The 17,070-nt window shown below is 35.2% G+C and overlaps 1 protein-coding gene and 1 pseudogene across 1 annotated transcript; both read right to left on the bottom strand.

Moving 5' to 3' along the window:
* Positions 1-1,261: 1,261 nt before the first annotated feature.
* LOC107897856 (putative ion channel POLLUX-like 2) lies at positions 1,262-16,478 on the bottom strand (annotated as a pseudogene).
* On the bottom strand, positions 4,696-5,592 carry LOC121208163 (uncharacterized). Its single transcript, XM_041078658.1, has 2 exons — positions 4,982-5,592; positions 4,696-4,835 (listed from the first exon to the last, which is right to left on the bottom strand). Exons 1-2 carry the CDS (start codon positions 5,376-5,378, stop codon positions 4,816-4,818), a joined length of 417 nt encoding a protein of 138 aa, XP_040934592.1. The 5' UTR covers positions 5,379-5,592; the 3' UTR covers positions 4,696-4,815.
* Positions 16,479-17,070: the final 592 nt, after the last annotated feature.

Raw genomic sequence — 17,070 nt, 5'->3', positions numbered from 1 at the left:
ACATCTTCTCGTTATAATAAAAAGTAACCTCCTTTTTCTCCTTGCCTAGCCTTCCAGAGTTTTATTTGTAACTCAAAGATTTGTGAAGCGTTTTCTAAATCTGAATTGGTATTTTTCACAGCGTCCCAAACATCTTTAACAGTCGAAAGAAAAAAGAAAAGGTTCACCTGTGGATGCTTCCATAGAATTAATAAGCCATGCAATTATCATAAAATTTTCTAACCTCCACGTGCTAATCCTTGGATCGCCCACTTGTGGTTGCTTGACTTCTCCATTAAATGACCTAGCTTATCGTGTCCATCAATTGCTAACTTCACAGACTACGACCATTTGAGGTAATTCTTGTCATTCAACTTGTGAGATATCAACTAAAAAAGAGGTGAGACGCCTCTATCTCTTAAGTCATTCAACTCTCGATAGTTGTTCTGACGGTAGAACTTTCTATCTCTATTTGGTTGCTAGATTTCTTATCTCCAATGAACAATGAAGGTTGTTTTAACCATGATGTTACTAAAGATTTAACCTAGCTCAGATGTCATGAAAGTTTTGAAGAGAGTATTCAATAAAACTGTTATGATTTTATTAAGTAAAGAACTGAATTTAAATAATAATAAAAAAAGACTCATAACCTAATTGGGAAAATAATTCCCTTATTCTAGTAAACTATTAAAACATGAAAAAATATTTCTAAAAATTCTCTATGAATTATTCTAAAATTTATCTACCTAAATAACTTAAAAAAATATCTTAATATATGGGAATTCACGTATTTCAACCATAATAATAGTAGGAAAATTAAAAACATCAAAAAGACAATTTGGTAGAAGGTTCCATAGCAAGAGAGAATAATAATTTAAAAAAAAAAAACCTCAAATCAGATGGGGTACAAGACCAATGAAGGCGGACAAACAATGGGAAGATTCGCGGAGGAAAAGAGTGGTCGAAGGGGTGGCCCAAGCACTCTCATGCGTCTGGGCTTTTTAATGGTGGGGGGGTGAGGGTCAATAGGCTTTGATACTATATAAAATCGAGTGAGAGAGAGAAAGAATGAAGAAAAAGAAGACAACCTTGCTGTCACTGTTTTGGTTGTAATCAACCGTGAAAAAGAAGAAAAGCAGAGAATAGAGAGAAAAGGGTATCTTGAAAATATGTGTATATACATTATACTACATAACATATTTATACTAGTACCTAGATATAAATTAATGCTAATTAATCTCTAGAGTCATGCACAATTAATCTAAAGATACTAATATTATCATAACGAATAATTTAATAATTGATTGGACAAGTATAAATTACATGTTTAACTTCAAATTTTTTGAAATGTGAAAAATAAACCTCTTTATTTTCTTTTCAAATTTACAATCATAAAATACTACATTTTCTTCAAACAACAATTCTAAATTTCACTAGTCAGCAAATTCAAGAAGTTTCTCTCAATCTCTAATCCTCACTATGAGACTAAAAAGATAAACAAGCAAGGATGATGTATTTAGTATTCAGACAACAACAGGTTGCTCTCCTTCCAGCTCTGATATAACAATTAGTAAATCTATCATTTCTAGGGACAGAGGTTGTGACTTGGGAGTTGGGTTAATAACCTGCAGAGTGTAACCAACAACAGATAAAGATATTACTAACTATGAAACCTAAATATCTTAAAAGCATGCTTTTTAAACGGTCATTAATGGAACATACAGTTTTGTTGTTTTTGATATATCCTATTGCAACTTCTCCTCGCAAAAATGCCCTTTCGGATAGCTCTGAGAACGACAGCTTCTCCCCTTCTTTCATGTATAGGTTTATATCCTGTCAAGACACAGGTAAGCAGCAATCCAAAACTTATTCTTCGTATGACAAACAAAAGCTTTGGCTGCAAATTATACCAAAAACTATTATTTCTATTAATCTCTCTCATTAAGTCATTAATCTTCTTGGCCCAGTTTGAGAAGAATCCAACGCGGCAATCTGACTGCTCTAGTTCCTCTTCATGAAATGTTGAATTACCTAAAGTTGATCCAGTTGCCTTACAGAGGTTGTAATCTAGGGATAGAAAAAGGGGTTACTAAATCCACTGAGTGCCGTCTCTTAAAGGTACCTACATGAAACGATTGCACTAAACCCTGAGTTACTTAACGACCTATATTTTATTCCACACTCTCGCATAACATAGTGACATGAAATGCTTGGTTTTACGCTATAACAAAACCCTTCATTTTCAGTAAGTTCAAGCATGAAATAAAAAAAATCAGAGAGATTGTCTTTACCTTTACATATATTTCATCACCTTCAGCATTTAAAATGTCTTTCCACACCTCATTCAGCTCACTGTGTTCAGCGACTGTCATGCACAACACAACATACAGTTATTTCTTAAGATAACATATGCCAATAGTATAAATATAACTATTGGCAATTATAACTTTCAAGACCTTGAGCCGTTACAAGACTCATCACTTCCTCGGCCGCAATATAAGTCACGGATGGCTTGATTCTTGTAATCTGCAGAGTTTTACGGATTTATTAAATATGTGAAAAAAACCTTAGAGAATCAAAGACCACAAAGTAAGCAATTCTCAAAGTCAATAAAAGGATTACTTGTTTGCCAAATTTTGAGTCACTAATCTCTGCAACTAGATTTTGCACCTGCAGAAAAATTGATCCTCTTAATACTTGATTTTCAAATTATAATTCCAAGGAAATGCTTTAATATCGTTTTTCGCTAATGAGGTTACCAAAGATACTATTAAACTAAACTCACCGTCACTCTGAGTTTGTTGCAAATATTTTCAGCAAGAAGAAGAGAGTATGCCGATCGTTTGTCAGCCCTTGACGGATCTGAGAAGGAAAGAGTTAGCTGAAGGATTAAAATTTACCAACAGAAACATTCTCTATCAATTACCAATACCTCCAAGAAGCCATTCTTTATTGGAAATCTCAACTACAGATAAAGGAATTTGATTCACTTTCTTGATAAAATTTTGTATGTTCATTATGGTTTCCTCCAAGGTATCATAGTTCATGGAGTTTCCAATCTGCAATGCATGAAAATAAACTGACAGATTAGAAGGAAATGATAGAAGGCTTAGCATTACGTGTAGAAATCAGAGTATTTTTTATACTAAATAGAACATAAATCAGAGTTTTTATATACAACCTATGACACTACTTTAGGAAACTCTAAGTTAGGAAAGATACTAAATAGGAGATATGATCCCTTAAAATAAGGGATTTTAATAAAGAAAATATCTACAAAATATTCCTAAAATATTTACAGAATATTCCTACACTCCCCCTCAAGCTGGAGAATATACATTGTATAATCCCAGCTTGAATAGGAATTTATTGAACACAGGTTTTGGCAAAGCCTTGGTAAGAATGTCTGCAATCTGTCCTTCTGAAGGAATGTAAGAAAGAGTGGTTGTCTTTTTGTTGACTTGATCAGCAATAAAATGCCTATCAATTTCAACATGCTTTGTTCGGTCATGTTGAACTGGGTTCTTGGCAATCTGAATGGCAGATTGATTATCACACAAAACTTCAAAGTGATCCTCCTGATTTGTGCCAAGTTCTTTTAGTAATTTAAGTAGCCAAATTCCTTCGCATATCCCCAAAGCTAGTGCTCTAAATTCAGCTTCAGCACTACTTCTTGAAACAACAGATTGTTTCTTACTTCTCCAAGTTGTAAGGTTACCCCAAACAAAAGTGCAGTACCCACTAGTGGATCTTCTTTCAGTGAGATCTCCAGCCCAACTAGAGTCTGTAAAAATCTTAACAGTTCTGTCTTGTGTCTTCTTAAACATTAAGCCGTGTCCTGGAGTTTTCTTCAAGTACTTGAGAATTCTATTTGCTGCTGCCATATGCTCTTCAGTAGGATTAGTCATGTGTTGACTTATCACATTTACGGGAAAAACTATATCTGGCCTTGTCAAGGATAAGTAGATTAGTTTCCCAACTAACCTTTGAAATTTCTCTCTGTCTACTAAGGACTCATCTTCTTTATTGAATCTCAAGTTTGCCTCCATTGGTGTATCAGCCGGCTTACAGCCAAGAAAACCAGTTTCTTTGAGTAAATCAAGTAAATACTTTCTCTGGTTAATCACAAGTCCTTTTGATCTTGCCACCTCCATTCCTAGGAAATACCTTAGCTTTCCCAAGTCCTTGGTTTCGAATTCCCTGTTTAACAACTTCTTCAAATTGCTAATCTCTTCCTCATCATCTCCAGTAAGAATGATGTCATCCACATACACAATTAGGATAGCTTTCTTATTTGTAGAAGTTACCTTGATGAAAAGCGTATGATCGGCAACGGACTGCTTGTAGCCATTTTGAAGAATGACTTTAGTGAACCTCTCGAACCAAGCTCTGGGTGATTGTTTTAACCCGTATAGAGACTTGTTGAGCTTGCAAACCTTGTTGCTACCTTCAATAGACTTTGAGCCAGGTGGCAATTGCATATAGACTTCTTCCTCAAGCTTGCCATTAAGAAATGCGTTTTTTACATCAAGTTGGTGTAATTTCCAATCGCAATTTACAGCCAAACTTAGGAGTACTCGAATAGTGTTAAGCTTTGCCACAGGTGCAAAAGTTTCTGTGAAGTCTATCCCATATGTTTGCGTGAAACCTCTGGCCACTAGTCTAGCTTTGTATCGTTGGATACTGCCATTGGAGTTACACTTTACAGCAAAGATCCATTTACAGCCGACAGCCTTTTTTCCTTGAGGAAGGTCTGTAATGGTCCAAGTAGCATTTTTCTCTAGTGCACAAATTTCCTCTTCAACAGCCCTTCTCCATTTTGGATCCTTTAGAGCTTCAGCTATGCTTGTGGGAACCTGTTCTTTATCTAAAGTTGCTGTAAATGCTTGAAAAGACGGCATCAATGAATTATAACCAGTAAATTTTTCAATAGGATGCTTGGTGCACTGTCTAACCCCTTTTCTAATAGCAATAGGAAAGTCATCTAGAGTAGTGGACTTACTGATTTCTTCTTCCATTTCGGCAGCTGGACCCAAATCCAATTCTCGGCAAGAATCAGATTGCAAAACAGTCTCAGGGATATGTCTTCTTTTTCTTGTGTAGACACGAAGTTGTTTGGGTGGTGGTGTTTTTTGAAGACTGTCAATTGGAGTAGGTGTATTTTCAGGAAGAGTGTTTAAAGTGGGTGTAGGTGAATTAGTCATAGGTACTACAGGAGAATCAATGGGAGCATTCACAGGTGACAGATCTGCAGGTAATGGCGAACAATATGGCAATTCTGAAGGTTGAGAATGAAGATTAGAAGGAGATACCTGTTGTGGCTGAAAATCACTCCATGTTTCCCCCTGAATTTCAGCCTGAGTGAAATAGGAATCCTGCTCATAAAATGTTATATCCATAGTGGTGAAAAATCGTTTAGAAGGAGGATGATAGCATTTATAACCCTTCTTAAGTGAAGAATACCCAACCAATACACATTTTAAAGACTTAGGATCTAACTTGGACTTATTAGGAGCAATATTTTGGATAAAAACAGTGCAGCCAAAAATTTTAAGTGGCAGAATGGAGGAGATAGGCTTAAAATGAGGAAAGTGCTGCAAAAATATAGATTGAGGCGTTTGAAATTTTAAAACCTTACTAGGCATCCGGTTGATTAAATATGTGGCAGTTAATAAGGCTTCCCCCCACAAATATTTAGGAACATTAGTGGTAAATAGAAGAGAACGAGTAACTTCAAGAAGGTGCCTATTTTTTCTTTCGGCAACGCCGTTTTGCTGTGGGGTTCCAACACAAGAACTAATCTGAACTATGCCCTTTTCCTTAAAAAAATCACCTAAAGACCTAGCAAAAAATTCACTGCCATTATCAGATTTAAAGAGCTGGATTTTAGACCCAAATTGAGTGAGAACCATGTTATAAAATTGCACAAAAACACTAGCAGTTTCAGATTTATCTTTCAGCAAATAAGTCCAAGTTATCCTACTGTGATCATCAATAAAAGTGATAAACCACTTACAATTATCAGCATTCTTCACCCGAGAAGGGCCCCAAATATCACTATGGATCAAAGCAAAAGGGTAAGAAGGCTTGTATGTAGAAGGAAAATAAGATGATTTAGTATGTTTGGCAAGAGAGCAAACTTTGCAAGAAAAAGAATTAGGCATTTTATTAATGAATAGAGCAGGAAACAATTTTGCAAGGTATTGGAAACTAGGATGGCCTAAACGAAAGTGCCATAACATAACAGTATCAACTTTTCCTAAAGCGGTAAATGACTTGGAGATCTCGATTTTAGGAGAGGTAGGGAGGATGTAGAGACCATTATGCAAGCTGGCCTTACCAATCATCTTCTTCGAGTTCAGTGCCTGCAAAGTACAATCACGATCATTAAAAATTACAGAGCAGTGCAAGTCTATGGACAATTTACTAACAGAGATGAGATTGCACGCCAGATTTGGTACAAAGAGAACATTTTTAAGTGCAATCTGTTCATTGAGAATAACAGTGCCATGTCCCTCTATTTTGCACAAGGTACCATCAGCCGTTTTGACAGCTTTACCAAAGGTATGGAAAAAATTGTGAAACAATGCCTTGTTACCAGTCATATGATCCGTAGCACCAGAATCGAGGATCCAATTAGGAGTCAACTGGGAGGAGAAAAATGCAGTAGAAGAAAGGTTACCTTCTGGATCTTTTATAACCAGATTACCTTCACAAGACCCTTCAAGAAAATTGTTGCCATTCAATCGATGGCAGGTGATAGTCAGACCAGACGAATCTGATGGAGCATCGGAACCAGAAAAATTTTCTGGATTTGAAGTAATCTCCGAAGTAGGAGAAGGAGTTTCGGACATGGTCTAGGTTGAAAAAGAAATCGTAACCTAAGCTGATACCATGTAGAAATCAGAGTATTTTTTATACTAAATAGAACATAAATCAGAGTTTTTATATACAACCTACGACACTACTTTAGGAAACTCTAAGTTAGGAAAGATACTAAATAGGAGATATGATCCCTTAAAATAAGGGATTTTAATAAAGAAAATATCTACAAAATATTCCTAAAATATTTACAGAATATTCCTACATTACGTCATTCCGAGTACAAATAAAAGTACCGAGAAGTTCCACAAGATCAATGGAACAAGACCGTACCCTGTGGATAACCTGGACATTTTTTAGCTTTCTTTGACCAGATATGTAGCTTGCCTTCTTCCTTTCTTCTAATGGAACATCTGATAATATTTCCTGTAAAGCACAGATAGCACATGAATAGTCTGAAATTAACAAATGCATATGTATTAAAGATGTTTTTCATCAAGAAGTAACATGATCGATTGGGGCTAAAAACAGCATCCGATCCAACAGGATATGAGGGAAGGGTTATGATTAAAATACTGGACTTAATAAGAATCCAAAAAGAAAATTAAAAGCATACCAACACGCTTCCACGGCCGAGATAATTATCATACTCTTCAATCATTTGTACAATGTCTGGGCGCCAGCCAAGCATAAGTATGTATTCTTTGGGGCCTAGACTCCAATCCGATGCCTGCTTTGAAACCAAGAGAATATATAAGGGGACTTCCAGAACATTCAACAGATGTGGTCACTTAAAACACTATCCCTTTGGAAAGCTTACCTTTGACCCCAGCTTGTTGGCTCGTTTCACAACATTCAGAAGCTGTTCTTGTCTCAATTCTAAAGCAGGAGTCGGAGTATCACTGTTGTTTTTTAGAACATTTGGACTTTGTAGTGGGTTGGTTTGATTTCCTACATCTGACAATGCAAGTTGGTGTTTTGTTGTCCTATGAATAGGTGCAATTAACAATACCTACATGGATAAAAGAGAAATATGTCGGGAAGTATACATGATATGATCAGAGAAGGAATGCATGGACTAGAAATTTCAGCTTAGTAGTTCTTTTCAAGCAAAACATTTTCAGTAGTTGTATCACCATGAAACTATCACAGTTGCACACACGGAGATAAAAGGACAACAATTTTAAATAGTTACAGTGTAGAAGACTTCAACGATCAATTATTGGTACATTATATTTCTATTAAAATGGAACTTACATTTCAGTCCATGAAAATACTGCCAAATTTTGGATCTTAACATTGAAATGTCAAAAAATATGAATGTAAAAGTTCAAAAACTCATATTGTCTACGTACTTTGTCAGTTTGCTGAAGAATTTCATCATCCGCAGGATGGAAGTATATCTTACCACTCCGATAAAGACCGCAAACAATTGCCTGAAAAGAAATCAATATAAGAAAACAGCATGGATGTTATTCTTCGCACTGATAAGCACTAAGCTTTAGCAAAAAAGCATTACCTCTTGAAAACCACGTCTTATTTGTTGATATGTCAATCCTGTTAGTCTAGGAAAATGGCAAAGATTGAATACATTTTCTGCAATAACATGATCCTAATTAATGGAGCAGAAAACTACAACATAATGGTATGAACAAGAATTGAAATTTGAAAAATAATTTTGTACTCCCAATAAATGGACCTTAGAGTTTCTTTAACGCAACAGAGAATACTCGGTTAAGTTCTGTAGCCAAGCTAAATAGTGCTATTAAACAAGAAAGAAACTAGGAATGGTTTTGCAGATCAAAGAAGGAAAACTACCCCCTTATTTGTCCATTATTTGGGTTCACGACCATCCCAAATTTACCAAGAGTGAAGATGTCTAAGTGCTGATGTCTATGCTCTTGACAAAGAAAATGTGGCTATCAACAAGGAATCTTAATCTTTAAAGCTTTCAGATATCAGGATAATAAAAACTATTAGCGAGAATCAATACTGTACTTTGATAATTAAGCAAGTGTCTGTAGATCTTTATGAGCCCCTTTTGCCGAGAACATTGAACAAATAATTTAGAAGCTACATTTTCTACAGGCTCTACTTTCAATTCAGAGATTAACTTCAAGAGCTCACAAGTGTTGGAGGTTGAAACCTGCATCAGAAAAGAAAATGCCGAAATTAAACTCAATTTTTCTTGGTAGTACAATATTGAGCCTATGGTTATGCAAATGCATATACCTCAACAACAGTAGGGACAGAATTCATCTTGGGAATAGGTTGAAGTGCTAGGACAGAGAGAAATGCATCAGTATCAACTTCATACCTAATCAGTTAACGAACTGCTGTCACTAAACTCCCCTAAAGAAAAATTGTCTGTATTTTGGACTAATTAAAAAATGAACATGCAAAGAACTGGATAGAAAAGAGCTCAGGATAGTCTAATAGCTGCTGTAGCTATTATCTTTACTCCATTCTTCAATGCAATATACAACAAAATTTCTGGATTTCTTCATAGTTTTCCAAACCCTCAAGTCTAAGTTTAAGGGTCAACTATTGCACTGTTAAGTTTGATTTTCAAACTACTAATTATCTAGAAATATAAAACAGCTAAACTTTGCATCATAGGAGTGAGCAGGCCAGCGTGAGCTCTATTATGCAAAGCAGCCATAGGTCGTGGCTTGCATAGGATGGTGGTCCCTGACTCGAAAAGGTTCAAGGAAACCAGGTTAGCTAAGGATATTCTAAATGATACAATGTAGCACTCAAAAAGTAGAAAAATGAAACTAATATTACAAATTATTTTACACAACCTGCAGAAGAGAAAGTAAAAATAAAAGCAGTTAAAATAATTTAATATATAGCTGACAGAAGTCTTACTGATCTCCTTTTGTGGGCAGTACGATAATGGCCCGTGCCTTATTGGCAGCTGCTCTTTCAAATGATTTTGTCAAACTAAGGCTACAACTACAAAAGTAGAAACAATGTTGAGGAAGCTTAATGATAATAGATAATTCTAACTCAACTAATTAGAATTCGTCTGTTTCATGAACACCAATATGGATCAGAAGCTTTTCTTGTGCACTACCATGTACTGAGTCGTACAGAATAAATTTAGATTAAGATATATAGAAGAAACAACAACAACAACCCCCCCCCCCCGCATAAAAGGGTCAATTATTTTATCTCACATTGTGCTCTTTCGAGATAATATCTTTAGTTAGATCAATAGGACAAGGTCCTCTACTAAAGTGCATCACCAACAAAGGACGCCCTGTCATTAACACGATTTCTAAGTTAAAACGATACTGATGAATATTTTGAAATGTTTTACAGTGGTTATTGACTATGGAAGGGAAACATAGTTGGTGTTTACCCAGGCCTGAAAATAACTATGAAAGGGAAACGTAGTTGGAAATTGTAAATTAAGGGAAGGAAAGACATTGTTCTTATAGCTCTTTGTAAGGATATCAATATGGTTAAAATCCTTGGCAATGTTGTCAGCCAGCTTGTCAACTTGCTTCCTTGGAAGATCTGACATAAGAAGAATTCTTTGCTTCCTATTAAAGCAAAATGCATGTCAAAGCCAATAACTACTCATAAAAAAAATAATAAAGAAAGAAATAAAAAAAAGTCGAAAATGGTGGTGTAATAGTTTACCTGGCTGTAGCAGTACCTAAGCGCACAGCAAATTCATGATATTTATTTATCTGCTTTAGTATGAAAGCTAGACGACCATTTATACCACAAATGATTATATAATCTGTCTCCAAAACTTGTACTTGTGCACCTTCCCTGAGTTTTTGCATGTTGTTCTGCCAACCAATATCAAAATGTTAACGGCATCTACGGTAGCTTAAGCAAATAATAAGGATCTTTGTAAAACTGAAAAAGGTAAAATGTGTTCTAGATTGCCATGCGTACTCAGAATTGCTCTGTCCTTGTGCTTAACAACCGAGAATAAAATAATATGCCCCATATAGCAAGAATGAAGCCAATAACACGTTCAATACGCGTTCTTTGCTGTAGTTCAACATACAAATATGCTTTTCAGATGATAAAGTTCTAAATTTTCAATTTTATAACCATGCAAGGAATATGAATGTGATCATATCTTAAAGAAACAAAATGACTAGGTTCATAACACATCACGCACTCTTAAATGGGTAGATGATGAACACAAGCATGCCCATGCTTCCCACAAGCAATCCTCGAGTGATTGTGTATTTCCCCTGCATTATTCAAAGCATTCATAAAAGTGCAACATATGAGGAATCATAAACAAATAAACATCGAAGATAAAAAGAACAGAAGACATGATAATGATAGAAGGAATTCTTTGCTATGTCAAGACAAATAAGATCACATGTATAACATCATATTGCTTCTCTCATTTCTCTTTAGCTGTGATCATATTATAAATTTCAGTGAAGAGACACTAAAAGGGGACAATTGTAAATTTTTGAAGAAATATAATCAAGGCATAAAAGATTTTGCAACAAAAGTTAAACATAAAAAAGCTTCACTACCTAACATATCATTTACCATAAACTTTCCACAATCATCTATAAATTAATATTCAAATACATTACCTAAAGTTGAAGAACAGGAAACCACCAATAATAACAAATGAGCAGCATGCTACAAGGAGAACCACAAGAAACCTACAAACGTTAGAAACAAGAGAATAACTCAATTCTTAACACACAAATTCTGAACTATAAAGTCCATACAGACTCAAGAAGGGAATGGAATTTATATATATTGAAGAAAACAAAGGCAACATAAACAACTTTTAACCTGCGACATTTTTATTCAGCAAAAGTAAGTTGATTGTGATCATACATAATTTACATCTTTTGGGATCTACCAAGAATTTAAACTAATTAGCAATATATTAAACACGTCATATACAAGGTCTCCTGTGAAGCTCTACATGAGATTTTCTAGTTTCATCCTAGAACATCTTTTCCAAGATTTATTTCAATACCTTATACTTTGGCACTAACCAAAACCTACTGTCAGTAGGTGGAAAGGCCTAACTTGAATACAAGACCAGAGGGAAAAACCACTTAACCCCACATGGGGTAACAAACATGAATAACAGAATAAATTTGAGCTTTGATGTTAAGCATCCAATCTAATATGTAGTAGAAGAGGCCAAACGTGAATAAATATATCAAATAAAAAAAACCTAAGACACACTGAAGTAAGATAAAATCACCTAACAATCCATAAGCCTTTTTTGGCTAGTAAAGATACACAATTTAGAATCAATATTGCCTTCTTAACGTGCTTAATTCATTACTATTCAGTTAATATTAGTTTCTTAGTAAATTTATTACATAAAAGCAAACATCAGAATAAAAGCTTAAATTGATAGGTTGAGGTAAACTGACATTATGTCTCTTTACACTTCCCTTCGCTTGCAAGCCCAGACTTCTGGAAATGGAAGTGGTCGTAGACACCCTATACTTACCATTTAATAATATTAAGGTTAACATAAAATGGGTTGCCCTGGACATTAAGTTAACCTTGTTTTAATTCCATGATAACAGTAGGCCTAAAAGCTTACACTAAGAAATGGTGGCCAAACTAGCATTGTATCTCAAAAACATTTTTGATCCCTGCCAACTTTGCATGTTAAGAATTTACTCTAAAAATAAGTTCATGCTTATTAAAAGAGATCACTCATCGATCTTCGTAAAGCAGGTCCAAAGGAGCATCCATTTTTCTCCATAGGATGGTAACCTTCACTTACGTGGCAACATTTTTCTCCATTTGAATGTTGAATAAATACAGTAGCCGCGCAAAGTTCCATCTAATATCCTGAATCGACGGCAAGGACAAGTCCAGGTTAAGAGGCGTTGGTTTATTCAAGGAACTAGATATGAAGGCAAGAGGTAAGCTTCTAGCTGCCAAAATCTGAAGTAGATGTGGAAATAAGTCATGGATCATCTTCACTAATCTGTTGGGGAAATCTAATTGAATTAGACTTAGTAAGAAAAATGACGACACAGTTCCAGTGGTCAGTTTAGCTTGATGACCCTGCAGCTGCAAGGATGACGTCAAGAAAATTAGGACATTAAAATCAGTAGCTTATAATAACCAACCGTATGGTTGTATCATTCAAGAAAAGAAAAAGAATGACACGCAGCAAGTTGCTAGAAGATAAACTAATAATAATGTAGAAACAACATCCTGTAGCAAAATAGAGGTGCGATAATAAAGATGGAAAATCAGAAATACTAACGGATACTAGCGCAAGCTTCCACTACATGACAGCAGCCAAATCCAGTAAATGGCAAGATTGCCTTATTTTAAGCAGTCCAGAATATTGTAACAACTCTTCTTATGAAGAATGAAGGGCCCATACAGAAAACATATCTCCTTTTGTTTGGTTTTCTCTCATTTATATCCTCAACCCAACAATAGGTTATTCAGATTTATTTTGTCCTTTTCATTCTACTGTGTTATAAATCCAGTTGGTTCATATCCAAGATGGCACTTAATCCATCGGGTTTCATTGTGCATTGTGAAGAGGAAGAGGTTCATATCCTGATCAATCTCCACTAAGTTGCTTTATACTCAACTAGCTCCCTTGATCAGATTTTTCTTCTTTCTTTCTCCAATTTTGTTTACTAAAGAGGAAGATCGTTTTTTTTTTTCTTTTTTTTTTTTTGGGGGGGGGGGAGGAATGGAAGAGGAAGACAATATTGAAATCAAAGCAGACTCATGTTGTGGTAGCATACTATGTTACTCCATGCTTCATATTTCTTGAAGTAACCATATTATGCATATCTAAACACAGGTATAGGAATATGACACTCCAAGGACCCTCCAAATGCAAGGAAAACTTTGAAAAATTGAACAGACCTGTGTTAGATACATACTCATTCCAACACTAACCAAATCCAAATAACATAGGTAGCATATACTGTTGGAGCACCTATTATCTTCATTTGATCTTAAAGCAATTTTTGTTCTGCTGCAGCATTCCAATTTTTATGTAAAACCTAAAATCCTTTGGTCCCTGTGATTTTATCCTATCTAGAGAACAAACTTCTACCGCTTCAAATTCACCCTTCACTGTTCCTGCTCCTCAATAAGTTCATCTACTGTCTGTTTTACGGCATTCTTATTGCTTCACCAATGTCTACGAGACTTTCCTTTCCAACCGCAACCAACTACAAATTTCCCAAATCCTTCCACTAATTGCTACTTGACTCTTTACCACTATAGTATGAAGCTTACATAATGAATCAAATTTATTTCAGCAGAATAAGCAGATTAAACTGAATTTTTTATGCTATACCTCAGTCCAATTACTTTCATCTACAAAACAATATAAGATGCATATGAAAAGAAAATCAGTAAGCAACCGAAAATCAGTAAGCAACCTGATAACACAATCCCTACTGACAGTTTAAGATCTGTTTCTATTACTCTATCATATTGATACTGATTGATGTGAGTGAAACTATATCAGTCATATTACAGACACTAACATGCACACAAAAGATTAGGCAGCATAAGTATTAAGAATGACTGAATCCAACTCCCCCTGGAAAATAAAGAAAGACGAAGAAAAAACAGCAAATCCACGTTAACACTTTTGGAATCCAGGATATAAGGCTGACCTGAGAACTATTCCGTAGATCAATCCTAAAGAATTTGACATTTGAATTATTTGAAACACACTCCAACTTATCTGTTGCTTTTTGACTAGAAGGTTTCCATTTTCATGGAGAAGGGAAGCTATCACATTTCTTTTGAAACATGAAAATATATTTATGTTTTTAAAGAAAAAAAAAGAAGAGAAGAGATTCTAACATGCTATGAAAAGAGATGAACATGAGGCCACTAACCCTCATAAATATAAACTCAAAAGGAATTCGAAGTGTAACAATGGTCTCGTAAAACACCAACTAGCATATTTCTCCTTCATAACCTACTGTTTTTCTGTAGATGTTCCCAAACCAACATGGATAACAATTGCTCATATCATAAGTTGAACCAGGCACAAAGTTAACAAGTTGATTTACCTTCATATTGTTGAGGCCAAAATAGATTGACCCATTTAACATTCTTATCAAACAAGTTTGGATTAGCTTGCACAACTACAAAATAACTAAAATGAGTAATCATGTTATGCGGACTCAATTAATCTAACTATCCCAAATTCCAAATTTACCTATGTAACAGAAATTTAACAGATTGATTAAAACAGTAACATCAAAGGATAAAGATTAATTACTTGTTGATAAACTGAACATAGGTATCGATTTGACAAACTCTTAAGGCAGATGTAGGACTCACCTCCTTTGTGTATACAGTTTGGTGCATTGTTAGGTGAAGAATTGTTCCACCAATAGCTGCATGGCATTGATTTCTGGAGAAGTATCATATTGTTTGAGCCTCTTGTGCCTTGTTTTCTAAAACAAAATTCAAGAACATCATATGCTTAATCCAAACATCTTTTTTATTTTAGTCATGCAGCCGAGCTCACCTACAACGAACTACATTGAAAATGAGAAGGCAACCCTTCAAGGCAAATGTTCTGTTTGAAACCACAAACCATACTTTGGAAATAAATAATTATCTGATTGATCCCACAAAAAGACAAGTGAAGAAAATGAAATGAAAAAGCTTTCTTTTTTTTTTTCTTTGACCAAACTGTTTAAACTCAAATCACTAATTACAGAAGTGGCATGGATACCATAGATGTTTCAAGAACAAATCAGCATTGTAAGGATGTTTCGCATCAACAGTTCTGAGAAAGTGCAACAGTCAAAATATTGATGCTTTTTAATCCCAGTGCTGTAACAACACTTTTTTAGTACAGGTTTCAACTTCTTGAAATTAATCCCACAACCACATTCAGAACCCCACTAAATAAGCTCCCTCCTTTGATTTATAAATAGTCAAAAAGAAGAAATGACAGATCAGGAAGCATTCACTACTAAGATTAAGAAATAAAAATCCCTGCTCACTAGTCACCCCTCTCTTCCGCTAGTTGATTAACTATTATATGTAATACTGCAGCCATGATAGTGCATAAAATGTCAATGCTTAGGGGATTTAGCAAACTTGGTCCAAGGCAGATCACACGAAACACCCCAAGAACAAAACACAAATAATCATACAAAGAAGTTGACTTTAATCTTTGAGACCATCAACATAAAGATTTAGAGAAAAATGAATGTTTTAAACTCGTAGGATCACCAATGGATTACTACCAGAACTCCAATCACATCAGAAGCTTAAGTTCATTAATTCAAATTGAAAAAGAAAAAAAAACAAAGAAAAATAAAGATTCTTGAACCTGGAAAAGTACCTTGTTGAAGAAGAAGAGGTTTGAGTCAGCCTGGAAATTCTTGGGGGCAAGAAACATGGCTGAGGACTCTGTAAATGAAAAAGGGTCATCTTTTCTTTTCTCTCTTGGTGATGGAAGGAAAACAAAAAACCTCAAAAAATGAAAGGACTTTTGAAATGGGTTTGAAGAAAAAGAGAGAAAACAAGAGTTAGATGCATTTGGGTACCGTGCGTGTGGAAGGTAAGGAAATAAAGGTAAGAGTAGTAACCGGAAGAGCTAACACTGGTTGTGACATGAGACATGGGACCTGGAAGGGAAGTAAAGTCTGAGATTGAAAATAGAAAGAAAACATGGGAGCGACCATTTAAAAATGGCATCCAAACTTTTATTTTTTATTTTAGATAAGGAAGTTAAATACATTTAGCCAATTATATCTATCACCAACACTCTCTTGTAGAATCTCCATCTCAGATTATCTTGGGGGAATATTATAAATTTTCAAATCAAGAGGAACATTTCTTCTTAATGCTGCCATAGAATCTATTCGCTCTGCGTGGAGTAAACATGCTAATCTCTTGCTAACAGTTCTATGAGGATTCGTGCTAGACTCCCTTTTGTCTCCTCTGTTTGGCCATTAAGCATATTGATCGCAATCAAATAATCACTTTCCACTAATACCTACTTTACACCTTTTTTCCAAGCTATATCCAATTCGTCCATAATTGCCCATAATCCCGTATCAAGTACATAACAAATGTCTATATTTCGACTGTAACTAGTAACCCATTTACCTTAATGATCCAGAAAAAACCCCCAACAGAGGCTCGACTAGTAATCAAGTGCCTTGATCCATTGATCATCTGTATTCAATTTGCACCAGTCGTTAGGTGGCGGCTGCGAACTAGTAAAAGATATTGCCGAATCATTCTGCTAATTTCTCCTATTGTTCGCTAGGGTGACGA

Source organism: Gossypium hirsutum, chromosome A10 (genome assembly GCF_007990345.1).
Source record: "Gossypium hirsutum isolate 1008001.06 chromosome A10, Gossypium_hirsutum_v2.1, whole genome shotgun sequence".
NCBI classification, from domain to species: domain Eukaryota; kingdom Viridiplantae; phylum Streptophyta; class Magnoliopsida; order Malvales; family Malvaceae; genus Gossypium; species Gossypium hirsutum.
Note: the sequence above shows the minus strand (reverse complement) of the source record. Positions and strands in the feature narration are given on the sequence as shown.